General features: G+C 42.3%; 1 protein-coding gene across 3 annotated transcripts; it reads right to left on the reverse strand.

Moving 5' to 3' along the window:
* Positions 1-110: 110 nt before the first annotated feature.
* Positions 111-27,612, reverse strand: LOC144981208 (uncharacterized). Of its 3 annotated transcripts, none has more exons than XM_078953269.1 (18): positions 26,985-27,612; positions 19,845-20,033; positions 18,866-19,318; positions 17,554-17,689; positions 13,477-13,628; positions 12,845-13,390; positions 10,953-11,060; positions 10,574-10,872; positions 9,705-9,855; positions 8,698-8,817; positions 8,297-8,423; positions 7,948-8,078; positions 7,475-7,590; positions 5,777-6,133; positions 5,578-5,692; positions 3,551-3,658; positions 1,214-1,596; positions 111-671 (listed from the first exon to the last, which is right to left on the reverse strand). In XM_078953269.1, the coding sequence occupies exons 1-18, from the start codon at positions 27,150-27,152 to the stop codon at positions 599-601; spliced, it is 3,732 nt and encodes a 1,243-aa protein (XP_078809395.1). In that variant the 5' UTR covers positions 27,153-27,612; the 3' UTR covers positions 111-598. The 3 variants fall into 3 exon arrangements, with proteins under 3 accessions (XP_078809395.1, XP_078809393.1, XP_078809399.1); XM_078953267.1 differs by having other exon boundaries at positions 18,644-19,318; XM_078953273.1 differs by lacking the exons at positions 111-671; positions 1,214-1,596 and adding an exon at positions 2,825-3,056 and having other exon boundaries at positions 18,644-19,318.
* Positions 27,613-27,629: the final 17 nt, after the last annotated feature.

The raw sequence follows: 27,629 nt of genomic DNA on the forward strand, positions 1-27,629 counted from the left end.
TAACAGTAGCTCTGATGATTAATCTTTGCACTGGTTAATTATTTGCTCATAAAAGCCAAGAAAGAAAGCAACCAACTGCAGAATCAAATGAAAAATCAGGGCAGGAACACTTACAAAAACAAAATATGTTTATTCAATTTCTTAAGTAAGATTATACATTTTTGCATTAAGACGAGCTTCATTTTGATATGCCGTAGAGTTATGTGGTTTTAACAACTTCAACGTTTCCTTAATTGAAGAGAAATGTATTTTTTTATTTTTAAAAAAAGTACACTTATCTGGAATATCTGATGCAACGGTTGCATTTAAAAAAAAGGAAGACTGCCTTTAAAAAAAAAAAAGTGAAAAAAATTCCATGGAAACTTGTCGGACGATCCAATCAACATACGTTCTGAGAAGAGGTCAGGCATGTGTAGAGAAGCACTTTTTGGTTGAGCTTAGAGGCAATGTTAGAGATGGCCTTGCTGGTGATGAGCCAATAAATCCGTCAATCTGGGTATGTCTTATTTGTGTGTGTCCTTTAGTCTGTATTTGTATAGGAAGCAATGAACTGTATAGGAAATGCAGTTGCAGCTGGAGTGTCTGTGTGCGTTTGTGCTTAGAAGGAGAAGTATTTGGTGAACCACTCCTGCTTCAGCCCTTCTGTGCCCCTTTGCTCCAGGTATGAGCCCCTGCAGAATGCAAAAAAAAAAAAAAAAAAACTATATCAGGCATTTAGGACATTAAACTAGAGGAATGCATCTTCCTCACCTACTGTCTAACATCCAACTGTCCTGTCAAATGTATTTTTATATTTAGAAATGGTGGAAATTTCCCTTCTGATTTTTATGATAAATGGCTCATTTATCATAAAAAGTGCAAAACAGTTATTATGAAAAGAAAAAAAATGCTTTGAATTAATAGTTTTAATGCTGTGACCAGAATATCCATAAAAACAAGGTAATGATTACAAAAATAGCGTTGAAGTGACAAAAATTAGAAAAAGAGCAAAAGTACTTGTTTTAAATAATTATTTAAAGAAGCCATTGCTTTATGTTTTGTTTTCTCCTAATGATTTGATGGCTTGACCTACCAATGCGGGCATGTGACGCTGTTTCTTACTGACCAAAACCCAGAAAGAGTCACTGTTTAGAAAATTACCTTTTTTGTATGTCAAAAAATGTTTTGTGACCAATAAACTATTTAACTTCATTTTCAGCCTTGAAATTCATACCTGACTGATTGGGCTTGGAAGTGTGCATGTGGCTCCTGGCAGGAAGGGGACACGTATCGGATGCCTGTGGTGGGTGAGGGGCAGACGGGGAGGGGAGCCGTTGGCGCCGGCGTTGGAGGGATGCAGGAGGCCCGGGATCTGGTGGAACGTGGGAGGGACGGGGAGGAATGCTGCCCTAAGGAGATGGAAGTGTGCTTGTGTGGAAGAGAGGAGGTGGAATATTGGGGAGAGACGTGAGGGTGAGAGGATGACTGGTGGGGGAGGGTGGAGGAGGAGTGCTGAGGGATGGAGGACGTGGAGGATTGGGAAGGGAAGATGTTCCTGTCGAGGGCAGCAGTGCTAGGGATGCTGGTGACTCGGGGGGGCGACTCCACGCCCTTTCTCTGGAAGAAGATCAAATGCACACAAAAACCATTTAATAAACAGCAAAGCACACAAAGTCAGTGATTCAGCTGCAGCCTTTCTATTAATGATGGGAATAAAAACTCACTTAAGGTAATTTCTTTACTTTCAATCAAAATATATGACTACGGATTTTTCCCCCTTTTTTCTGTCTTCTGCAAATAAAGCAACACAGGTGCTATTTTAAAACGCGTTACCAATGGCCTTTCAATTATGAATATGCCGTTTTTAGCCAAAATTTTAAAATCAGTGTCTTTTTTTAGGACATAGTTTCTGCAGAGTGACAGTAGTTTAATAGAAATTTTTCCCTTGAGTTGTGGGCGTGACCGTTGGCGTGGTATAAGCCTACTTACACTTCCCGACATCCGACTGTTTACACTTTCTTCCACTTGCTTACAGCCCCGCACAAACCCCAACCTCACATTACCAGTGCAACAAAAATGGCGAGCAAAATTGGAGCTATGTAGCCGTACAGTTTTGATCCAGATTCCAGCTCAGACGAGGAAAACAAAGACGTACATGGATCTATTTGTCTGCAAGTGGATGCATCAGAATGGAGCAAAGCAGGGAGCTAGTGGCCTGCCCACGTTTTACGTCACATGTAAATGTTTACAAGGACATTGACTGGAATCTTGATATATTTACAAATGTGATTAGGTAGGCAACCATATATTTAATTTTTAAACAAAACAGACGAATTAATCCATCAAGGTAAACCTCCACCAAGGTTACCTTTGATTCTTTTATGTTTTTATAGCTCTTAAATTTGCCATTTCTGACATTGTTTGCCATTAAGCTTGTTGATTTTATGCTCCATGAAGCACTTTAGTGATTTTCAATCTATAAAGAGTGCTACGGAAGAAAAGTTGCTCATTAACTTATATCACAAACACAGACATCGCTTATTTTTAATATTGTTAAGGTGGACAAAGTTAAACGTTATGAGCACATTTTTGTCCCCTAACCTAATCCCAAACCTACACAAGTAATAATAAAATAAAATGAAGATATACCAAGGGGCGCACTTTAATTGATTTATTTTATATTACAACAAATTACTTAAGCCTGTGCAACTGAGTGCTTGCACAGTTACTCCTTATGACCAACTTCCCTGAAGAAAATATAAAAGAAGAGAGTCAACAGTAGAATCTAAACACTGGAAATTCAGCCCATAGAACAGTTAGGCAAATAAAAACATTGATTTTCCAGCAAGGCTGAAAATGGGACATTTCAGCAACATTATGTACAATAAGCAAAGAAATTGGGACAGCTGACATTCTAAATTTGCCAACAGAATGGATTCTTCCTTTCATAACTTCTTCCCGTCTGGTGGCTTAGACATCTTCAATGATGACATCTGTCTGAAACCATCAAGTCTCTTGCTCTCTGAACCTTTAGGTGGGCCACCGCAGAGCCCAGGATGTGCAGGACAAGGGTCCTCCTTGGACATACACAGAGGAAGCTTTGAACATCTCAAAGATGTCGAAACATTAAACTTAATGCCATAGAAGTAGTTAAAAAGATTTTTCCCAGAAAATCTGGCTCCATTATACGTACCATTTTAAAGGATCTGTAGCAACAGACCAACATTTTTTTTTTTGGCTTAGATGTTGCAATTTTTGTTTCATTATGAAAAATAAGATGTTTCATCAGGTCAACAAATCCTGATCAGGTCATCCTAAAATGTTTACCTCCCTGGCAGTGAGAGAAACACATGCCCCAGGATATACAGAGACTTATAGAGACTTAAACAACTATGGATTAGACAATATGCATATTTATTTTAAGCAGTTTATAAGAAACTACTATAAAATGTGGCTAGGCTGGATCTGCAGAGGCTCTGCAGCCTCTACAGAGATCCAGACTCAATCGGGCTGGAAAGAAACATATTTGGATGAATAAATTATGCTCATGAGCCAAAGCGGACAAACTCACTCTCATTGTTGGAGTGACGCTCCCAGGCCGGGACTTGGTGTCCCTCAGCCTGAGGGTGTTGTTGTCCCCGGCAACAGGAGGGTGAAGTTGCAGCTGATGCCTCTCCTCCTGCAGGGAAGAAAAGACGAGGCAGGGATTTTACTGGCCTTGTTTACAGCTGCTGCTGTTGTTCTTGCATGTGGAGGGTAGACTTGTGTCCTTCATGTCACATAAACATCACACATGTCAAAATGCTCCGTAAGAAAAATGATTAATAAACATTTTTCCCCCAGGAGTAGAACGACATTCCAAGAATTACTATAAAAGCCTTGGTTACTTTAGGTGCATCACCACTGTCAGTTTAAGTCTTCACCAAAGATTTCCTGTATTTTTTATTTCTAGTCAGCCTTTTGTCGTAATCAGGTGAGAACTCTAATGCAAAAAAAGATAACGCCTTTTTCCTGAAAGGAATTCAACGTGACATGGCAGGTGCACGGTATTAGTCAGAAGGATATTCAAAGACTTAAACAAGCAGGACATAAGGTTAGAGTGCTGTTCACGTAGTAGTGAGCTTTAGAGGTAAACTGCCACTTGCCGTGAGAACCATTTATGATTTTAATTTCTAAACCACACAACTACAGGGAAAGCAGAAGCTATTTTGAAGAAGCAGTTCTCTTGCTTAAAAAGACACTTTTTTTTATTGTTTATAAGTTTTAAAATGAGTGAAGAACAGGCTGCACGGTGGCGCTGTGGTTAGCACTCTTGCCTCACAGCAAGAAGTCGTGCCTGGGGGACCGGAAACCAAACATGAATGGGGGACCTTTCTGTGTGGAGTTTGCATGTTCTCCCCGTGCATTCGTGGGTTTTCTCCGGGGACTCCAGCTTCCTCCCGCCGTCAAAAAACATGCTTCATAGATTAATTGGTCACTCCAAATTGTCCATAGGTGTGAGTGTAAGTGTCACCGCCGTGACCCCGAAAGGGATAAAACAGAAGAAGTTGAATGAATGAATAAAAAACAAATCAGTCAATTTGACTGGTATTTGAAAATGTATTAGTTAAAATATGTTCAGACAAAAATGATAAATCTCACAGGATCTTGCTCACAAGGTTTGCCCCAGTTAAGTAGAAATATTGGACATAAAGCCACTTTTTCAAGCAGACATGAGGTAATTTGTTATGCTACTTTTGTATTTTTTTTTTGCATCGTTTTATCCAGGAGTATTTTATTTCCACGAATGTTCTGTTGTTTCTTTTACAGAGACACACAGTTGTATAAGAAGGCATGAGATGATGTGCAGGCTTACATAATACAGATGTTGCAGACACTGACCTGTGTTGCACCGAAAAGACCTAGGCTCTTTATAAGGCTTCCCAAATTTCCGACCCCTGCGTGTTGTTGAGTCAAAAACAGAGCAGAAAACACTTGTTCTTTCAGTCCCACTTGTCTCATGCTGTTGTTTTATTTTGAAGGCTGAAAATGGTCCATCTGGTAATCGGCTGCAGCTGGTTTCTCATCTTTTAGACTTTAATAGAATTATTGCTTTCCCTTTCATCTTTATACCATCCATCCATTTTCTGCACACACAACCCCACCGAGTGACAATCTAGAGCAGGGATGGGCGCGTTCCCTCGACAAGGTGAATTCAGTGACCACTTCCAATTTAAGGTCTATGTAGATGTGCAAAAATGTGTGTTTCAGGCTTCCGCGTCCCAAACTCTCACATTCAAGCAACGCTCTGCAAGTGTCTAAGTCTAGGTACAAAATGCATGGCCACTGGACGAGCGCTGAAAGTCAAACCAGGTTGAACTTTGACCAACTAGGGACTCAAATTTAGTGGTGATGTATGGGTGGTGTCCCTTTTAATTCACCAGAGCGCTAACCCTTTGAGAATTGATCACACTAATAGGAGCTCACCAGCATTTGAAACAGGGCCTCTTTCCCGTGAGGCAAGAGTGCTAACTACTGCACCATTTAGACGAGCAATATGATAGAGGTCTTGATAGGTTTTGAAACCTTTTTTTATTTTGCGTAGGTCTGCATCCTCACCACTAATCGTTTGATGAGCTGGTCTCTCTCTGTCAGCCTCTCCTGGAGTCTTCCCAACTGCACGTCGTCCCACCGAGGCTCCCGCCTCCTGCACCGCTCCTCCCGCTCACGCAGTCTGCAGATTAAAAAAAAAAAGTTTATTCTTGCGCAGACGGTGAAGGAGTGGTGGCGGTTTGCTGAACGTTTGTCCTCCACTCACTCATTCTCCAGAGCCACTATTCGAGCCTGCAGGTGGTTTTGGGCGCTACTGTACTCCGACACCAAGCTCTGAATCTCCCTCTTGTGCTCCCTTCTGATCTCCTCCACTTCTTCTCTCCTCTTCTCCTCCTCCCGCTCCTTCTTCTTCTCCTCGTCCACCTCCTCCTCCTTCACGTCATCCTCCCTTTTCTCCTCCCACTGCTTCTGGGACTCCTCAAGTTTCTCCATTTCCACCCTCAGTTTCTCCACCTCCTCCTTCAGACGTTGCGCCTCTTCTTCTAGCTGAGCGTCCCTCTTCTTCCTCATCTCTGCACTGTCCTCTTCTTTCTCCACAATTTCAGAATTCCTCTGAACTGACCTTTAATGGAGCAGCACACAGTTGGCAGTTACAAACTTCCCGTTGCCATAATTTTTTAAAACTGATTCTTAAATGGATCTGAGCTTTTTTTTTTACCTGCTGTTTTCTACTAGTTTTAAGAAAAGAGGGATTACATTTTCTGAAACAACCCAGCGCTGTTTCTCAGCAGAGGTAAGAAATCATACAAAAGCCTTTCACATTTCTATTCTTCTACCTTTTTTTAAGAAGAAATCCAATCATTTAGCCTGTTTCTGCTAATTTGTCACAACGTTTTTTATAATAAAATGAAATATACATGTAATGGTTGGAGCTGACGTCCAGCAGCGTAGTTCCTTACACCCAGATTACAATTATTTCTAATTATTTTTTTCCCTAATACAGGAGCCTGCAACCTACATTCAACACTGAAAGAGCCATTCAGGTCAATTTCTCGCTGACAACATGCCACAAAGGCTAAGATCACCCTTTAAAAAAAACAAAACAGTGCTTTGCATTTATATTTTAATAACTATTATGAAAAACATAATTAAAGAATAGCCTTATTTTCTAAGTATGAAACAGTTCATAACTTTTGACAGAGGTTCACATGACTTCCTTGCATAATAAAAACCACATTGTATCTCATAGGATAGTCTCAGTGTAGCAAATATAGTAGTAGGTAGTGTAATGCAGTTCTATAAAAAACAAAAAGACCCTTAATGTATTTTTTGGCCCACTTAAAATCTATCAAAAATTTAAAAAATCTGCTTTAAAATCCAGCAGACATTATGAGGAATCTGGTTGTGCTTATTGACCTCGCACTGATTATCTGTGGTAATCGGCGCTCAAATATCGATCAACATGTTTTAATATGACTTTGGTAAATTAAAGAGCTGCACCTCTGGATGGATTGTTGGAGCATCACAGCTACTGTAGTCAGGACCCTCGTGGAGTAATAAATACTGTTTGTGAATGAGTTGACTAAAGTTTGACTTATCTGACTGTTACCTTTCAATTAATTTGCCTAAAAATACATTACTTTTTTAAGTGCCTCAGGTTGCAGACCCCCAATATAAACTTTCTTTAGTTACATATTTTGTTACTTTTTTAAATTAGTCAAGTATACTTTTTTTCCGGCTGCTGAACGTAAATCTGGTGGATTTTATTTTGAGTGACAAGCCAAGACTAAAGGCAATGGAAATGGAAAAACAGGATGGTTTTAAAAATGAGTCTATTCCTATTTTTCCAAATGAAGTGACGTATTCTGATAAGATTTTTTGTGTTTCATTGTGCAACAAGAAAAAAATTCATTGATGTATACATTGATGTGCTACATCAATAGCACATCTGAGCTCTTCCTACCTTTCCTTTAATTGCTTCTTTAATGCAGCGTTTTCTCTCTGGAGCTCTTGCATGGCGCAGCGACTCTCATCCAGCTGACGCTCAAACACCTGGTACTGGTTCTGTTGCTTCAGGTCCTTCACACCATAAACCAGAGAGTAAAGAACAAATAAAAAGATGGTTTATGTCTTATTTTTATGAACAACCAACTTACAGACCATTAGAAAGGTTTGTGTGCACAGCCACTGCCAAAACAGACTCTTAGGAAAGTACAAAAAAAAACTTGTTTCTGTTTTGCAAGAAAAACAATCCTATCAATAAAGCTTTTCAACAGTTTAAAAAACATGTGGTAGTGACTAGAATTTCTTTCTTAATCTTTTGCAGATCCCCCCCCCCCCCCCCCCCGCATATTTAAAGAAAATTGTTCAACTTTAAGAAACATATATCAAGGGTGTCTCTTTTTGCAGTGCATTGTGGTTGGGTGTGTGAGTCACCTGCTGCAGAGCCATCATCTGCGTGTGTGCTTGCAGTTGGGCCTGTAGGTCTTCTATTTGCTGCATGTGTCTCTGGGTCATCTGTCTGCTCCACTCCGTGTGCTGCTGGGTCAGCTCAGCTCGCTGCTTATCTGACAACGCACGCACAAAACCACACGGAAACAAGACCAGTGTTGCCCTCAGTACCCCTTTGCTGTTGCCATGGTGAATTGTAGCCATGGCAATGGAAAGTTCAGTGTTGGATTTGAAAACTTCTCCATGCACATCACTCTGCCTTAACTTCTTGCTCATTTTGTTCCTGTTTGTGTTTCTCTGTGAGCTCTTTTGTGTTGATAAATGAGTGTGTTACCGAGCTCCAGGTGGTGCAGCGTCTGAAGTCTGTTTCTCTCAGACAGCAGATCTTCTTTTGCCTGTCTCTCCATTGCCTGCAGCGCCATGGCATGACTGTGCCTCTCCTCAGCTGACGTTTGGGGCTCCTGTTCCATATTAACATATTCTCTTTTCAGTATTCATTTGCTTTTATTTGTAATCAAAGTGCAATTCTTTAAGCCCACAAAACACGTCCCGCATAAATAGGGCGCTTCAGCTTGCACTCGCTCACACTTACTGAGAGAAATTACACGGCTTTTCACGGAAACATTTTGATCAAAGCTGCTAAATTATTCATCATAGAGAAACTCTAAGAAGGAGAGGACATAGGATTTTTCAAGCAGCACATGAAAGTATGTATGTGTGTGTGTGCGTACGTACCTGCAGCAGCTCCTTCAGTTTTCTGTTTATCTCTTTGGTCTCTTGAACCTCCCTTTTCAGCCTGTCAATCTCAGTCTTGCCGTGACTATCGTCTCCCTGCCCTGCCTTCTTTTTCTCCTCCTGCGTTGGTGACAAATTGCAAGCAGAGGTTTTTAAAGGTCACCGTGCTGCCATCCTCAGCAGATGAGTTTGTAGCAAGAATTTGGATGCTGATGTTTGCTGACTTCATATAAAAAAATGAACAATTTTGACGTCCACTTAAAGATCATTAAAGTCCGAATCATTGAAAGCGATTTAATTATGATTATGCTGTTTTTAGCTAAAACCAATAAACCTGACATTTCTTAGGAGAGTTTCTGCAGAGCAGCAGTAGTTCATTTGAAATTTGCCTCTGACTTGTGGGCGGGATCATTGGAGCAGAGCAACCCCGCCCTCACTTTCCATCAGCCATCTGTTTACACGCTCTCCCACTAGCTTACAGCCCCTCACATCCCCAAATACCATTACTGGTGCAACAAAAATGGCAAGCAATATCGGAGCTATCCGGCCGCACAGTTTTGAGCTGGATGTCAGCTCAGATGAGAACAACAAAGACGTTCATGGCTTTATTTGTCTGCAAGTGGATGCATCAGAATGGATCAGAGCAGGGAGGTTGTGGCCCATCCAGCAGACTTTCTACTCTCTTTTTAAAGTGGCATATTTTGTTTGCTCCTTTTTCACAAAGATCTGGAAAAAAATACTTACAAATGGAAACTTAAGGTTAATTTTCTTTATATATGTCATACATCAGCAGAAAAATGCCACAAAACCATGTTAAAAACACCAAAAACACTTTTTTCCTCTGGGTGTATCTTTAGCGCTTTCTGCTGGTTTAATTGCTCTTAAAAAACTTGTATCTGCTTCTGTTTGTTTTAAACTTGAAAGAATAAACGTTACCACAAAGTGAGAAGAAAAAAGGTGAAAAAAAAACATGTAGAAATTAAATGGAGCAAATATCTTGGGCTCACCTGCTCCTGCATCTCGGTCAGCTGAGCCTGCAGCTCAGATATTTGGCTCTGCAACTCCTGCTCTCGGTCCTGCCACCTCTGTTCACTCTCTGCAACGGCTGCATTCATTTCTATCCGGAACTCCGCTCTGAGGCGATCTTCACACTCCACCCTGGGGACGCAAATCAGAGCGAAAACGGAGTCACTATTAGCTTAAAAATGAATATTTATCATTTTCTACTGTTCCTCTCTCTCATCTTTGCACAATCTCGGGCATAGTTTTGTTCTGCACTTCATCTTCTGTTTAAGAAGTCCCTTTTCCCTAACAGGCATTGTTGTAGCCCAATTAATACTACTACTTCAAAGAACATGAGCACCAAATTGTAAGTTGTATTTCATTGTCCAGGTACTAGGAGTTCTGAGGACGCAGTAAAATCCTGATTTGATTATTTGTTTTAAAACATACATTTTTTTTATTGTTGACTATAATTTAAAAGTAAATGTGCATCTATACTTTGTCAAGGCTCTAGAGAACTCAAATGTTGTTTGGAGTCACCATCAACTTTGTCACACAGTTTGGGGTCACTTGATATAAAATAAAATAAAAACTGTCAGAGAGCTTTTTTATTTTTGGTGTGGTTCTGTTGGTCACCATCTGAGTTTGAAGATTTTGTAAGATTGGTAAAAATGTATTTAGAAGATTTCTGTACTCTGTGAAGAAATGAAAAGTATTCTATTTAAAAAAATCATTTATTTGTTCAATAGCATCTAATGATATTAAAATGGTTCAGAGAATGAAGGCCAGTCGGTTGTCCATCACACATTTTCACCTCACCAAATCTGTCCCTATTTGCAAAAAGTTCAGGCACCCCTGTTCTAAAGGCTGCTACCTTATCCGGTCCTCCATCTGCCGCTGACTCTGCTCTAGAAGACTCTTCTCTGCATTTTTCCGGCTCTGCTCCAGGATCTTCTCCTCCAGCCGATGCTTGTCAGCCTTCAGAAAAGCCATCTCCCTCTGCTGCCTGTCTCGCTGCCTCTCGGTCTCCTCCTGAACCTGAGCCAGCCGACCCAGAGCTTGGCTAAGCTCCTCCTCCAAACGAGAACAGCGGGGTCCGCATGAGTGTGAAGCTTCAGGCGTAGCTTTTTCTTTGTGATTTGATTGTTGGATGGTTCCTTCTAACCTCTGGATCTGAGAGCACGGAGACAGTTCACTAAGCCTTCACAGCTTATGGGATTTAAGAGATATTTATTAATCAAAGATATACACACCTCAGTGGTTGCATCCTTCAGCGATTTCCTTAACTCCTCCTTTTCCTTCTCTAACCTGCTGCGTAGCTCGTCAGCAGCCCTCCTCTCCTCCTCCAAACGCAAACACACCTTAAAGAGCATTCATCCGTATCAAAGACAGTGTAGCAACCGTATTTAGTCTTCATTTTAGCAATTCTGTGCTATTATTACCTAATCTATTCAAAACAACACACGGCAAAAGCATGCTGAGAAGGGCAAGACTTTAAATAATCACTCTGTGAGCAACTATAATCCATTTATCATTTTTTTGGTTGATCTGTGGTCAAAGCCCCCCCCCTCCCTCCCCGGGTTCCCAAGATACTAAATTAGATAAGAAAGAAATCATTTCCTTTGAAGAAAAAAAAATATATATAACATTAGTTATACGGAAGGTACCAATTTTAAACACTGAAAACGTTTAGAGCAATCGTTTTTCATCTGGGGGTGGGCAGTTAAACTCCTTGAGGCACAGAGGGTGTTGGAGAAGCTCAATTAGAGGATCACTACAAGCCCCCCCATCTCAGTTCCTGTCAGTTTGATGCATTGGCCCTGTTTTTTTGAATTGACACACTCAGTCATTTTTGACAGGTTTATGAATCACGGGCTCAAATGAGCTGTATCACACATATGCAGATCAGAAGCAGCTAATGACAGGAAACACTAAGACTCCAAGTTGCTTCTGCGCCCAAAATAACTACATCTAAAGTTCGGCTGAAACTGAAACCCAAAAATATCCACCTTTTAATGTTGACATTTTACAGTAGGCTATTTTTAAAAAATCCATTTCAGTTCACGTTTAAGAGTTTGTTTCCTCTAATAGTCTTCTTTGAACAAACAAACCCCAGTATGACAGAAGATGATGGTCTCAGTTCCAAGTGAATTCTTGGTGCAGTTTGGAAACAGTGTGAACACTAAGTCACAATTTAGAAAACCAAAGAACGGAGGAGGCGGAAGACAGAACATGACAAAGGAAATGCATATTCATGTGGAGCACTACCCCCAAAATAAGCAGCTGTCATAACTGCATGACCTTTCCAAGCACACTGGTTTTACAAAGTAAATCGAATGAGAACTTTTCGGTATTTCCTGCCCAATCCAGGACTGTTCTAGTGTGACAGTGCAGTAAAAGGGAACGTTTATAGACTTGAATCCCCTAAAAAAGCTTGGGCAACCTGTTCTAGTTTAAGCTTGAAAAGCATATAAACTGATCATTAAAATTTTGTTTTTGTCATCAAATAAACCAATAACTGATATGGTTTTATCTGGACTACTACAAAGCAACTTAATCTGTAATAAGTCATGTAGCCGTTAGTCCAGCATCTCTGAAATGGCTCCCTGAAGATTTTAGGCTGGATTTTTATAGCTTCATTGTTTTTAAAGCAGTGAGACGCTTGCCCTCACAGTACGCTTTAAATCGATTAAATTTGCACACTAAAGTTAGAAAGTCAGCCTTAGAAGACTGATTTTTTTTGTGCTCCCTCAATCTCATTTCAGCTTTTTAATGCCTTTCTAAGTCGTTTTTGGTGGCACTTCATGGTCTTTTTTTTAACAGCGCACTGTTCTGACTGACTGTTGTCAATCAACTTCTTCTGTGCCATGTGACCGATACAGAAGGAGTTCAGCTTTCCAAATCTCCATCGCAATTAGATCTTTGCTTTTATTCCATAAAACTAGACTTATTTTTCAACAAAGATTTGAACTTTTAGAGTTTAAAAAGAGATAAAAGTGTGAAAACGTTTATGTCTGTCTGAGAAAAGTGTATAAAGGGTGTAGTGAGGAGTTTTACAGATTCTAGATTTTACCTATGGTGGACTAATTTTTTGAACCCAACTGTCACTGTAAAAAAAAAAAAAATGTAAAAAAGAGTTTCTGACCTCTTGGTTGGTCTTTCTCTCTGAGCTCAGAGCTTCTTGAACGTCATTTAGTTCAGCTGCATGTCTCCTCATCACCTCCTCTATCGCCTTCCGCACCTGCTCCTTCAGTCGCCTCCTATCCTCCTCTGCTTTCTCCACCAGCCTCTTCTTCTCCTCCTCCAGCTTCTGCTGCACGTTTGCTCTCTCCGCCTCCACCTGTTCGATGTTCTTGTCCAGTTGGGAGCGGACGCGAACCCTCTCGACCTCCAGCTCCTTGCGCAGCCGGTCCACCTCTTCATCTTTTTCCCTCCTCAGCTTATCTCTGATCTCTTCAACGTCTTTGAGTTTGGCCTCCTTTTCTTCATCTCTTTCTTTGCGGAGCTTTCTCCTCTCCTTCTCCATATGATCTTTTTCTTGTTCCCTCTCCCTCTGCATGTTTTCCCTTTCCTTTTCGATCTCCCTCTGCAGTTTGTCCCTCTCGTCGTCCGCATGTTTTTGGATGCGGCGCAGCTCTTCACTCTGGGCTCGCACCATCTCCGAGCGCAAACTGGACAGGGCCTCAGCGTGCTGTAACACACAAACACACACACAATAGATACTTGCTTCATGTTAGATATTCTCCAAGCGTCATTTGTCCACTGTTAGGGTGGTACCTGACGTATCTGCCGGGCGTGATCATTGTTCCTGCCGCTGCTCTGCAGCTCCAGCTCCCTGTTCCTGCTCTGCAGACGGCTCACCTGGCTCCTCAGCTCCTCCACTTCAGCGCACACACACACTTCACAGCCTCTGCGATTCAGCAGCTCCTCTGTCAGGCACAGGGGACACACATCGAATTAAAACCAATGCAACTTAATTCGCAGCTACTGCACAAGCTCCCTAATTAGTTCCATTCAACAGAAGTAGGGGCAACAGAGAGGATTATGAGAGCAACTCAGTTGCAAGAACTTTAACAATCTATTGATCTTAATGCAAGACCTGAAAGGAAATCTAATGCAGGAAGTTGTTGATAAACAGAACTCAGCAAACGGGAGACTCAACCCTCCACCACAGGCATGCAATAACTCACACAACATTTACAAAACTCTGGCTCAACTGAGATGACAAAAAAGAAAATCAGATTCACAATCATGATTTGGGGACTAGATCTTTGCGACACAGTGATTATTACAGATAATGAGGGAAAACCTTTAAAAGTAAAAAAAAGAAATAAGAAAATGGCGTTACTTATTATCCACAGGTTTATGACAATATGCCCTGAAGTCTTTCTTGGAGGCTTTTTGACCATCTAAATCACGGGGCTGGAAACTTTAATGCTAAAAAAGCCATTTGGTCCAGTACTAATCAAAATCCATAAAGAGTCGCAAAGTCCCTGTTTAGAAAAATACACTTTATTTATGGTTTTGTGACCATTAAGCCAATTACCGGTATCTATAAAATGTACCTATTCAACATTTACAATAAGTCAATTATCATAATTTTCTTTGAATACTTTCGCCAGCAGCGCATAAAAGTTTTTTTCAAAACAAAATACACCCTAAGTCAAACAAGATCCTTCTGCTGCAGCAGATTTACTTGCAAATAAGAACGCAAGAAAGCCAAATCAAAACAAGGCATGTTTCTATCAGTATGACTTTGATGCTTCTTCATCATTTTTCCTCCTTGTACTGTCAAATCTAAACATGACAACAACCAACTTTTTAAATAAATCCACATCAGCTCATTCTATGAATAAACCACCCTTATCATTATTTTCTCAGTCATGTGACATGTTAAAATTCTAAATATAAATGCCAAAATTTATTTAACTAAAATAAAAATCAGTCACAAAGCCTTTATTTATTGAAATTGTTTGATTTTTTTTCCATAGCTAAAGAGCCACGATGGAGGGATGAAGGAGTCGCATGTGGCTCCAGGGCCTCAGGTTGTAGATTCCTGATCTAAATATCGAGCATCTAACTAAAGGCTTATCTCTGTCATTGTGTGGTAAATTGGGGTGTGTTTTTGCTAAGACGAGTACTAAGATCCAGTGCTAAAACCATACTACAGATGTAACTGTGATGTAATGTATGTCTTGATTCCTATTTTATTTAAGTAAAGTTTTCTTCCCATCCAGCTGATAAACAGCATAGAAGGCCTGAGAGTCTTAAGAGACCTTTGCTACCTCAGGAGGGGTTAAATCAACTCCTCCTTGGACACTCCAGAGGTATAGCTGTGTATGTCAATGAAATCCTCAATAAACTACGAAAAAAGTCATGGAGGTGCCGCAAAAATATAGTTTTACATAAAAATAAAAATTTAGAAACTTTATTTTAGATACACTAAAGCAAAGATAAATTTCAATATTTTTAGCCAAAAAATTGATATCTATGAAGGTACGGTAATTAGATATTTCTTTGTCCACCGGGGGACAGTCTATCATCTGTCCCCAACTTACCCCCTTCCTCATATAACCTCATAATAGGGTGAGGGGGTGGGGGGCTTAGCCTGCGATGAGCCTTGGGGGGGGGGTTTACTAGGCAGTGACCCCCCTCCTGTGGTTGCCGTATGGAGTGGGCCCCCCCTCTTTCGGTTTTATTTGCACCTTAGACATGTAGGGCCCTTGGTAGGGGGGGTGCTTGGACATCACTGCCAGCAAGCAGCGGATGTCCTCCTAGCACCCTACCCGCCAATTTTAACCGCACCTTAGACATTTAGGGCCCCTTGGTGGGGAGGGTGAGGGGACGTCACTGTGAGTAATCAGGAGACGTCCCCTTAGTGCCCTACCCGCCAATTTTAACCGCACCCCCCTTAGTACACACACCCCTCCCCCCTCAATATATACATCCCAACATAAACACACACACATGCACACACACACTCTCTCAAACACACATACACGCACACACATTTTGCAAGGAAGGTGGGACCTAGGACCATCTGTCCCCTGCCTCTTCCCTGGTGGGGGGTACGGGCCCCTTTGCAACGGCGGCTGTGTCCCCGGGGTGCCGGCTTCCTGGGCCCGGCGGTGCTCTCTCCGCGCGGTGGGGGGGTTCACATTACATCTGAGCCGGGGGTGTTCGTGTCCCTGGGGGGTGGGTTCTGGTCCTTGCTCCTGAGTGCTGGGCCCCGCCAAATTTCCAACTGTGGCCGAGCCTGGTCGGGCCATATTTACAACACCCCTTGTGGGCCCTCTTTTTTCCCCGGGGTTCCCCCCTTCTGGGCGGGGGCGGCGGGCCCCTGCCTCGCTCCTCCCTGGACCAACCGTGGGCCGGGCGGATGGCTGCCTGGAGTGCGGAGTGGGTCTCCCTTGGGGGGTCCTGGCTCGTACCTGGGGTTGGGGCGGGGGGATGCCCGGAACTCCTGGGTGGTGGTGGGGTGCTCGTCTGGGGCTGTGGGCGTCCTTCTCCGGTGGGGCCCTGCGTTGGGTTCTCCCGGCGCGGCGGGGGGGCTGCTCTTCTGGTTGGGCTGGGGCGGCGCCCTCTTTCCCTCCGTGCCTCCCTGCTCTCTGGCTCTGGGGGCCTTGCGGCGGCCCTGCTGGCCCTGGCCTGGGTGGCGGGCTTGGTCGCCCGGGCGGCGGTTGTTCCCTGCCGGTTCCCGTTTGGCGTTGGGGGGATTCCGGCTGCCGCTGCTGGTGCGGTGGGGGTCTTGGGGTGGGGATGGCTGGGCACTCTCCCTCCTTCTTTTCACGTTCCACCATCCATTTTAGAAGAACATAAACACTCACCTGAGCACAGGTGTTAGCTCAACAGACTGAATGACTGAAATATTTCACACTAGTTGGTTTTAAGGCATAAGTATGCGTGTGAACACTATCTGTTTTGTGTACATGTCGACAGGTGGACATTATTGCAACTAACAGGTGTGTTTATAACATTTGAGTGTGTGTGTGGACAGGCTCCGCCCTTTTTTTTTGTTTTTTTTTACATTTGAACCTTACCATAATGATTAACAACCAGTAAACTTGCTGCTTTATGCTGCTTCATGGTCTTATCCCCCTTCCCCTCCTATTATCACCCCCTACCCCCCCTCTCTCTAACGTCCCTCTCTCTTCTTCCCCTCTTTCCTTTTCCGTCCGGTCCAACACCAAAGATTTTCAGACATGTTTGAAATGAATAAAGTTTGGCCTCAATTACAAAAGGGGTTTATTCAGACATACCTTTGGTTTGTCTGAAGATTAATAACCCCTCTTGTTAAAGTAAAATATGTCCAACCCAAGAGGCCCTCAGCTCTCATCTGTCTGCCTAGCTGTTGGACAGGACAAGTTAAAGAAAAAAAAAAAAAAAAAAAAAAAAAGATATTTCTTTGTCTATAATATTTGATGGCAAAACATTTTATTATTAAAAAAAAGGAAATAATAGACATTTTTTATCTACGGGGATTAAATTATCTGTTGTAAAATATGCGTTGAGGTTTGCTCAAGTAGGAGGGTGTTAAAAAATGTGTCATGATGTGGCCTGACGGTTCTTGTTTAAGGGGAGAAAAGATTATTGGAAATTATACCAGTCAGACCAAAAAAAGTGCTTTGAATCCAGTAATCTTTGCTCATTTGGTATCCCGACACCTTGACAAAAAGCTATCGGGGGAGGAGGAGCAATAGCAGCTTGTTGCTGCATCTCTTTGTAGCAAAGAAGCATGAGGCGAAAGCCTGATGAGGAACAATGGAAATGCAACGATCTTTGCTGACTTTGCTTTTTCTTCTCACTTGACTACAACAGAGGAGCATGAGGATAATGTAAAGAGTCAGACTCAACCTGCTCGGCTTTGCAGCTCGTCTTCCTGCAGCAGCAGCCTCTCCTTGGCGACTGCAAGCTCCTCCTCCGCCCGTTTGGCCACGCCTTCCGCCTCCGACACGCGCTTCCGATGCAGCTCCAGCTCCTCCTCAAGGTCCTGGTGGTGTGCATCAACGCCAGGAGTGTTCAGGGGGGAATACAGAGGAAGAGAAGATAGATGAGAAAAAGAGGAACCAGCGAGAAGTTTGATATGGATAAGAAGTGGGCAGACAAAGAAATCAAGTCAGACAAACAGATGATATGGAGGAGAAATAAAACGAGGCATAAAATGTGATGAGTCAGAAGCTTTCTAGCACAGAATTCCGCCTTTAATGGTGTGCTTTGAGGGCTTATGTCAGCTCTGTGGCGGCTCTCCCAGGGCTTCTCTAATGCTTGAGGTGGTAATGATGGTGGCAGTGACTATCTTGCTACTGCTACTCATTAGCAGATAGTTGGCAGAAGAAATCATACTCAGGGAAGGCTGTCTGTGGTTAGACCAGCATAACCTCCAGGCCTTGTTACCTCACTCCCAACTTTCCTATTAACACAAAATCAGTAGCTGCTGAACCAAGAGCAGAAAGCTGCAGCTTCCCTGAATCTATATTCACACCGAGCATGTGTTGAACATTCATTTTTCTTTCACAGGTCTATTCCGATGAATGAAGGAGTTGGTGTCATATAATTCAGGTGGGGCACAAACCACAGTTAATAATTTCTCCTTCGTGATAAATTTTCAAACGGTTGGCACTCCTGTCAATTTAAAAGGGACGATCCCCATACGTCACTACCAAATTCGAGTTGCTAATTGATCAAAATTCAACTGGTTTAACTTTTAACGTTCAAAAGCATTGCCTTTTAATACAAAGAGTCCGAAAATGGACTTAAAAACTTGCATAGCGACACGTAAAATTATTAAATGTGAAAGTCCAAAATGCGCATTTACGCACATTAGCATAGACTTTTCATTGGAAGTGGTGGCTTGAATGCGTGTTTCCGCGCCGTGTGTGAATTTTAGCATCACAGCTCTGATTCTAGGTTCAGGATGATGGAAAGTGATCACTAGGATGTATACCTGTATGCGCTCTTGCAGTTTCACTGTGTTTCTCTTGCTCTCTGCCAGCCTCTCCAGGTGACTTTCCACCTCTGCTTCAGCCCGCTTCACTCTTTCCCGCAGAGCACTGTGCATCCCCTTCTTCTCCTCCTCTTCCCTCTCCTCCCACCTCTGCCGCTCCTCCCTAAACTCTGCCTCTATTCTCTTCCTCATCTCCTCTTTCTCCTCACTCAGATCATTCACCTTTTTCTCCCACTGTTTCCGCTCCTCTTTCATCGCTTCTTTCTTTTCCTCCTCTGCTCGCTCCCTGTCCTCCTTCAGCGCCTTTAGCTCCTCCAAGAGGGCTTTCACTCTTTCCAAGTCCTCCCGTTTTTCCATCCTTCGGTCCTCCTCTTGCCTCTCCTTCTCCTTGTCCTCTCTTTGTCGCTCATCCTCTTTCCTCTTATTCTCCTCATCTGAAGCTTTCTCCAGCTCCTCACATTTGGCGCTCAGCTCTTGGATCTGCTCCCCGGCTTTCTCCAGTTCTTTGCTCAGTCTCAGGCTCTCCTCTTGGGCAACACTGATCTGAGCTTTGGCCTCCTGGAGCTCTTCCTCTGAGGCCTGGAGTTTCTCCTCAAACTCTTTCCTCAGCTCTGCTTCAGTCTCACGCTCCCTCTCCTCTGCCTGGATGCGGAAGAACTCAAAATCTGCTTGAACCTGGAGGCAGAAGGGATTACAAACTGTTTTTAGAAATAAATAAATGAAGAAACATCTCGGGCCCTACAAAACTGCTAATTTGCATTAATGATTTTTTTATGATTTGCAATAGCAATGGAAGTCTGCTTCAAAAGCCTGTTCTATTAATGTTATGTTGTAGCTAGTTTCTAGGTCAACTATTTGTCTCCAACTTTTTATGCAGCCATGACGGATTTTTGAGTTCATTTTATTTAAGGAGTCTTGCTTTGTTTAGAATTTGCAGTAAAAGTAGTCTTAGATGAAGAAATGAATGGAGTGCACGCACAGGGAGAGCAGATGTTCAGATTCAGTCTCATGTTTTTAGTTGTCAGTATGGGTTTTCTAAAAGAAGCAGATTTTTTTGTGATTTTCAGTGTGATCCACAGCATGTAAATAATTGGGTCTGATTTTTGTAGGACATGTTCTGGTGCTCGTATGCTTTGCTGCTTCAGATGGGAGGAAAAAAGAAAAATGGATCCCATTACACCAGCATTATGCAATTACACACCTGGGCTCCGACCCGCTGCTGCTCATCCAGAGACTCCTGCAGCTCCAGGAGTCGTGTCCTCAAAGCTGACCCCTCTCCTTCATGGCACGTCTCCACAAGGATGCGGTGCAGCTCATCGTGGTGGGCGTGGCTCAGGGCCTGCAGGGCTGTCTCGTGCTCCTCATTCCTCATGTTCAGAGAGTAAATCACCTGCAGATTGGCAGGAATAAGCAGTAGTAAAATCATTGTTAAAACCCTGCACAAATGCATATCATTTTTCAAATAAAAATGTTTATACTTTATTTGACCACAGCCAATTTATTGCATTTTTATTGTCAAAATAAAGAAGAGCAGCCAGCATCAAACATCTTGTCTTTACTGGTGTCAGCCAAATAGAGAAGGGACTTTTCTCTGACCAGGTCATGCTACATGTGCATTTTCTTATAATGCTCATGAAATAGCGGATAATGAAATACCGCGAAGGAGGGTCTAAGGGCAGCGATGCCCTTAGTTTGTTTAGTTAGTCTAGTTTAGAATTTACCTATTGAATTGTATGACTTCTTTATAATTTTATATTTACAACACAATTGCCAGTATGAAACCCGTTGAGATGGCTATTGTTGTGATATGGGGATATATAAATGAAACTGAATTGAATTGAATTAATTTTTGCATGCCTGCTAATGTTTTGTGATCACATCTTCTGAAGTTTCCAAATTAACGATATTTGGGTTCTACTTTCACACAAATTGTGTGATTAGACCAGAACAGAACTAAGCAGGCTGACCTTCCTGTATGTCTTAATAACGTAGCAAACACCAGAAAAATACAGTATAGACAACAACTTTATAACAACTCCTTGTAACCCTTGTGCTATCTTACATGACCCCACCCTTACATTGACGTGTTCTCCCTTCTATGACAAAGGTGGATAAAAGTGGAAAGATTTCATGTAATCCATGGACACCAGTGAAGATCACAAATCATTGAAGAAAAAAGGTTCAGAGCACTGTCTAGTGGGTCTAGATGACCCAACTCCCAATGTTAAAGTGCCTAGGATACCACAAGGGTTAAGAATCTTCACCTAAAAGGTAATACACTCCAGTCATATTTTGAGCTATTCTCAAAGCCTTCTCAGTGGTTTTTATATTATGATTATACTGTTTTTTAACCAAAATTTTAAAAACCTGTGACGTTTTCTAGGACATAGTTTCCAACGCCAGTAGTTTACTAGAAATTCGCCTCTGAGTTGTGGGTGGGACTGTTGACTTGAAGTAAGCCCACTCCAACTTCTCGTCCTTGTTGCAGAGAGCTCTCTGTTTACATGCTCTTACAGCCCCTCACACCCCCAACGCAACACTAGTGGTGCAACAAAAATAGCGAGCAATATTGGAGCTATCCGGCCGTACAGTCTTGATGCCAGCTCGGACGAGGAAAACAAAGACGTACATGGATCTATAAATGCATCAGAATGGAGCTCATGGCCTGCCGTATGTATTTTCAACGTCACAAGAAGCTCATTTTCACACTTCATTTTGTCCTCTGCTCCTGATGTACGAAACTTTGAATAAAGAAATACTCAGAAATGTGATTTTGAGCGAATTTTCTTTATATATGTCCTCCATAATCAGCAAAATGCCACAAGAATATCTTAAAAACACCCAAAAACACCATGGGACAGTGTAATAACCTACAGCAGATGAAGTTGAAAATAAAATAGTTTGTGATTGACAGGTTTGGAGCTTTATTCAAAGTTCTCTTCTCTCAGTCTTTCCAAGCACTGTTTTAGAAATACACAATATTTCCTTTTAGTCGGGTACATAAAGTATGCAAAAACCTACACATCCACTTTTATCTGTACAAAAGCTTGTCCTTATGAAAGTGGCAGTGTGAATGGACATACCTCATGAATTCTTCAGGTTCCGTAAAAGCCAAATAGAGACTTTTTGCAATTGGAGGTTGTGAGTGAATACATGATAAGGTATGAGTACATGCAACTTTAAAAGGAGAGCGAACATTTCAGGAATGTTCTCTTTTTTGACACCACATATTGGCTGGATTCTTTATAATATTCTTTTATTGTTTTAGGAAATGATTCAACACAATGACGTGTGAGCATAACTAATACAAAGTTGTGTTGCTTTCTCCCCCAAATACACAGAAATATTTTTTGGACAAATGAGCTGCAAATTAAACTAAAAAGACTTTCTAAACTTCATAGAAAGTCTCAAATGCTTTACCATGAAACAGGTGAGCACAGAAAAAACCAATAGATGGGTGTTGGAGTTGGTACTTTGCAAAATTGCTCACATAACAGACAGATCTTTGAGGTAGCAAACATTAAACTGACCAAAGAATAGAGACAGCTAACAAGAAACTCCAAAACTGTGTGCATCTACTATAACCATAGACTTGTGAGCCAGTACAGTCCCAAAGTGAAGCCGTAATTCCTGCCTGCATGTGTGGCATCTCTTTCAGCTCCCATGCAGAGTATGGCCAGCATGTTTGAAATACAGTCTATATCCCTCCCCGCCACTCATTTTAACCTCTGCGCCACATCTCCAGCCTCATCATTTGCTGTGGGTGACCCTGACGTCTCACTTACCCACTCGAAAAAGTGTTTGTGTGCGCACGCAGGAATGATATGGGCTCATATTTTATACGGACGCCTCTCTGTCTGCAGCACTCAGCTGGCACAGCTGTGCCGGACATTCCCTGTGTGTGTTTCTGTGCTGTGTGTGTGTGCTCTGCACACATGCTAACAGTAAATCTCAGACAAATCAGTCCTATGTTTCAATGAATCCAGCTCCACGTATTGATCCTGTCACTGGATGGGGTCAGTCTAAATCTGGCCCAGCTTGTCAGTCATACTGCCTGAACTTTGGCTCACAGAGAATGACTCGTGACGCAGAGGAATGCATGGTCCCCTAAAACAAGGGCAGGCACTGAGGCCGCCGAGTTTCCTCGTCATCTGGTTTAAAAGTGAGAGGGCAGACCGTGGCAGGGGAGAAGAAAAGAAGACTATTTAAAGAAAGGTCAGCTAAAAACCAGGATTTGTTGGGGGAGCCTGTGTGATCACAAACCTGAACGTTGCACCAGATGAGTAATCACCTCGATTTCAAGTGCTGTTCATTACTATGTTTCTAAAACTACCCCTGGAAGGAGCTTTTCCGAATATTTTGAAAGCTGGCTGCAGGGGTTGGCTCCCTTCGCTGCAAAAGCATCAGTGAGGTCTGCCGCTAATGCCGTCTGACGCGGTCTGGCTCGCAGACTGGAATGCAATTCATCCTAAAGGTTTAGGCAAGATCTTCCACACAAACATGGTCAGAGGTGTTATGCACACAGACATACTGTATAACCTCTGAAACAAGTGGATTGCTTCAAGTCTTTCTATTGGTGACTAAACAATAGCAGACCAAACTAACTGGGTTTGGTTCAATAGTGTAAATGTGAGATCTGCATGACTTTGTACCCCTGCTCCCTAAAAAAAAAAAGGAAACGGAATCTTTGTCTGATCATTTTCATTTCAATTCAAAATATTTCATCTCAATCAACTATTTTATGAGCTTCACCTAAAATGACCAAGTTACACCTAATCTTTATTCTCAAAAACACCCAAAGGTGATTAAACACTCATAAAAAATTATATTTTTGTTGTGTGTTTTAATGTATAAAATAGCTGATGTTAAGATTTGAAGAGTTTACATCAAATGTTATAATGGATTTAAAAAAAAGAGCTAAACAAGTACCGGTACTGTGTTTTTGAAAATAGCTACATGTCTATACCTAATATATCTGGGCGGACATGATGTAGAGCGGTTAACCCCTGTTTGAAAGGTTCAGTTTTCTGTCTTGTCCGACCATTTGTCAAAGAGTCCTTGGACAAAACTGTCCAACTGTATAAGAGAACTGGACTGAGGGAGTGTGATGTCACCCATAGAAAATGACTTGCTTCCGGTTCCAACAAAATGAAGTAAATTAGTTGCCATTGTTCGCAATATGGACGTCACCATGTCAGAACCACAAATCGTCAGCAAGCAGTGATTAGTCTGAGTTGGTCTGAGTCAACATTTCTATGGCAACCACTCTCACCAATCAGGAGTGAGCATGTTGGAAGTCCACACCCCTTTCACTTGAAAGCAGAGTTGGGATCATCTGTCAATCGACCGCTTCTAACTTTTGATGTGAGATCACATATTCGAATTGAATAACTCATAAAAAAATATATATTATGGGGAAAAAAATGAGGATTAGCAAAAACCTGTTTAAAAAAGTAGCAGACAGTTACTCTGACAAATTTGATAACTGAGTAATAGCTGTTTATTTCTCTGTAGAAGTTTCTGTAATTTTGGCTTCTTGGAGTCTGCAGGTACACCCTGTATAGAACACAAATGGGGTGGGGTCACTCAGTCCAGCTTTCATATGCAGTCAATTAGCAAGACGATGAACCCCACATTGCTCTTGGTGATTGAGGTTGGCACCACGGCACCAGAGCCGCCATCAGAGTATGCAGTTGTATGTGTGTGCATAGGTGAATAGTAGTGTGACTGTAAAAGCACTTTGAGCCCTAAATCAAGGTTACAAAACAGCATTGTGTACACTATTTACAATTTAATTAGTCATTTAAAAAATGTTTTTGCTCATTTTGCATTTATTAAAACTTTCAAAATATAAATGCAATAAACAAAACCTCAAAAACGGTTAAAAATGTATGACCAATTGCAATACGTAAGATAGCACATTTACCATAAAATCTGAGACTATTCATTTTTCCATTTTCATTATGCAGTAGTTTTCTGTATAAATCAAAACCAAACTGTGCAGGTTTATTTGAATCCTCTACAATCCCCTTTTACTCTAGCAATCCTGGATACTATTAAAAGAGAAAACTATTACACTATTATAAAGATAAATATATTATTTTTGATCCCAGAGGCATCATTTACAAGGTACATGGCAGATTAAACGTCATCAAACTCAAAATAATTTCATCCATTAACGAATTGTTATCTGGCTGCACATTCACATGCAATGTTCAGATCTGAAACTCTTAAAGTTAGGTTAAAAAAAAGATCTGTAAGACAAGCTTTAGGCACTTTTAACATGTCTGTACTTTCTCTTTGAGAATATGAGATGTCCCATTTCTCTTTAAGACACTTTTACTTAATTTTCTTTACGGGAGGTGTACCAAGGAAGCCCACAGAATGGCCTCTTCCAACTGTAAATCTGGACTCTTCGGATCGATACTAACATCAGCTGATGGCGTTATTCATGTATCCTCATAGGCCAGTGCCCTTTCTTAGTGACAAGAAGTTCAAAGTCAGCAGGGCATGAAATGAATTATCTGTCCAACAGTGGAATGAGGTGAGTCAGAGAGGCTGAAGGAGAGAAGGGACGTTTGAAGGAGAAGAAGACGAGAAAGCCTCCTCACTATCTGTTTGGAGAACCGTGGTGGAGCCGACGCAGAGCCTAAACAGAAGAAACCCAAAGATAGAACCAAAGCTTCCAGGCTGAAAGCGTAAGCTTCCACCCTCCTGTGCTGTGGTTGGTCTCTGGGAGCTCTGTCAGGAAAGCAGCTCGTTTCCTTGCATCAGTAGCATTCGCACTCGTGAACATTTACCAGCTGGTTCATCGTGGTCAGCCACTGTAGCTCACACACGCCAACTGGTTTATCTTTTGAAACGCCATTCAACCGGGACGCACCTCTCATAAGAAAGGGGAAGAGAAGGCAGGGGGGTGTAAGTTAAGCATAAGGGACGAGCACAAGCCGCGCGCAGATGAGAGAGTTATTCAATATATAAGGTTACCAGCTGACCCATTTCCTACTTCCTCTCCACTTCACTCTGCAGTCCAAACCACTCAAAAGTACGGTGGCCTTGAAGTGCAAATCGAACCAACAAACCCCTTAGTGCAAAAACATACTAAACACTGCACATAAAAAAGAAAACCAACATAAAATGAACACAATTTCAAAAAAACGTAATAAAATAAACATAAAAGCGTTTTTATAAAACAAAATTACATGTTAAAAAAGGAAACAGAAAGAAACCTGAAAAGGAAGATACTATAGAAAATCAATGATTAGATGATGACATTCATCCATCATTTCAAAAGTAAATTATTTAGCGATACTTGATATTTTCCATAATAATCATAAAACTTTGAATAGCAGGCGGACATCAAAGACGCATTTGAAATGTCAAATGCGTCTTACTATCCAATAAGTGATGTCCTATGGTAACTACCTTTTCTGGTTTCTTATTGGGTTTGGTTTTTTGAGGTTTCCTTTTGATTTCTGGAAATTACTTTTGTTTTTCAAACATTTCTTTTTTGAAATTTTGTTTTGATTTATAAAATGTAATTTTGTTTCTTTATGATTTGTTTTGCTTTTTTTAATTTCTGATCTTTAATCTGTTTTTGCACTGAGTGATTTGTTGGTGTGAATTGCACTTCAGGGTGACCGTACAAATGTGGCAAATGTCAGCATCCCAAAGCACAGAGGATCTTTGTCTCCTACAAAAACATCAGATTTGTTTTTCCCCACTGTTCTGGGTTCCGGGTTTTCTGTTACAAAGAGCTACAGCGTGCATGAAGTTTCCAAAGATATACAGTAGATGAGTCCAGACTCCAGAGGAGGAAGACCATGATGGAAGGAGTGCGGGTTGGAGGAGAGTAATTACTCATGCACCAAACAAGACAGAAGTGCTGATGTGTGTCACCTCTGATGAAAAGTCCTGTCTAACCCAAGCACGTGGATCCCTGAACCCACACGTCCAGTCGTCAGGTAACATCAGGTAACTGTCACCACACACAAAGGGGTTTGATGGTTAGACAGCAGGACGCAATGTGCTCCTGATTGGAACAGTAAATACCAACAGAATGTGGTGGCATCTCTGTTAATGGGACATGTTTCTGGTCTGCTGGTCAGTTTAGAGTCTGATGGAATGAGATGTGCAACCTGGAGCACTGTGCTGCACAGATGATTTTTGAGTCAGTCACGATCACATGATGATTGATTCCAAATTTCCCTGCTTTCATTCAGCGTTTTTGTTTTGTTTTTGTCTTGGTGTCGCTGCGTCTGGATGTTTGGTTCCAGACTCGGAGGCAGATCATGATGATCCAGCAGGAGGCGGCGCGCCTCTCCGGGCAGGCAGGTCTTACCTTGGTGAGCTGGGCGATCTTCTTGCACATCTTGCTGTGCATCTGGTAATCATAGAGCTCCTGCTCGATGTTGGGCAGCTCTGCCGCAGTCCCGTTCACGGTGGAGCCCGGCGCGGCGGCGGCGGCGGCAGCGGCGGGCTGTGCAGCCTTACCGGCGCCTGTAGCCATGATGAGCCTCCTCCCTCGCTCTCCCAGGGGAACTTCTACGACCGGAGGACTGTCAGAAAGGATCCTGCCGCCACGCAAAAAAAAAAAAAAAATCCACCCGAGTCGTGTCAGATTTCTATTCGCGCATCTCCCCCCTCTCCTGTCAACAGCGCCTCGAGGATTTGGCTGCAAAACATTTGCTCGTGGATCGGCGCGGCTCCGCTCGTGCGCTCCGGCTGCTGCCCCACTCTCCTGCGGGCCGCCCCGCGATCACGGAGGTCACAAGCCGGGAGTCCATCGGGGACGCGCTCCAACCGCCCCTCTCCGTGCTGTCAACAAACGTGGGCGATATATTTATTTGTCCTATTCTAATGGGGGAGAGCTCGAGGATGAACGCGCGCGGGCCAACCACCTGTCTCGCAGCAGGGGCGGGAAGGAGCGCGTGTATCTATGGAGCATTACCGGAGAAGCGCTCTGCTGCAGTGCTGCCCCGCCCCT

The sequence above is a fragment of the Oryzias latipes genome, chromosome 1, assembly GCF_053564925.1.
Source record: "Oryzias latipes strain Hd-rR chromosome 1, Olatipes_Hd-rR_3.1".
Lineage (NCBI taxonomy): Eukaryota > Metazoa > Chordata > Actinopteri > Beloniformes > Adrianichthyidae > Oryzias > Oryzias latipes.

What these genes read in the sequence shown, in the direction of transcription:
- LOC144981208 (XM_078953267.1), bottom strand. Translation starts at nt 27,152, where the DNA reads ATGGCTACAGGCGCCGGTAAGGCTGCACAGCCCGCCGCTGCCGCCGCC. An exon ending in ACGCCCGGCAGATACGTCAG is followed by an intron (nt 13,391 to 13,476) that starts GTACCACCCTAA and finishes TGTGTGTTACAG; the next exon opens with CACGCTGAGGCCCTGTCCAG. An exon ending in TTCCAAGCCCAATCAGTCAG is followed by an intron (nt 672 to 1,213) that starts GTATGAATTTCA and finishes TGCATTCTGCAG; the next exon opens with GGGCTCATACCTGGAGCAAA.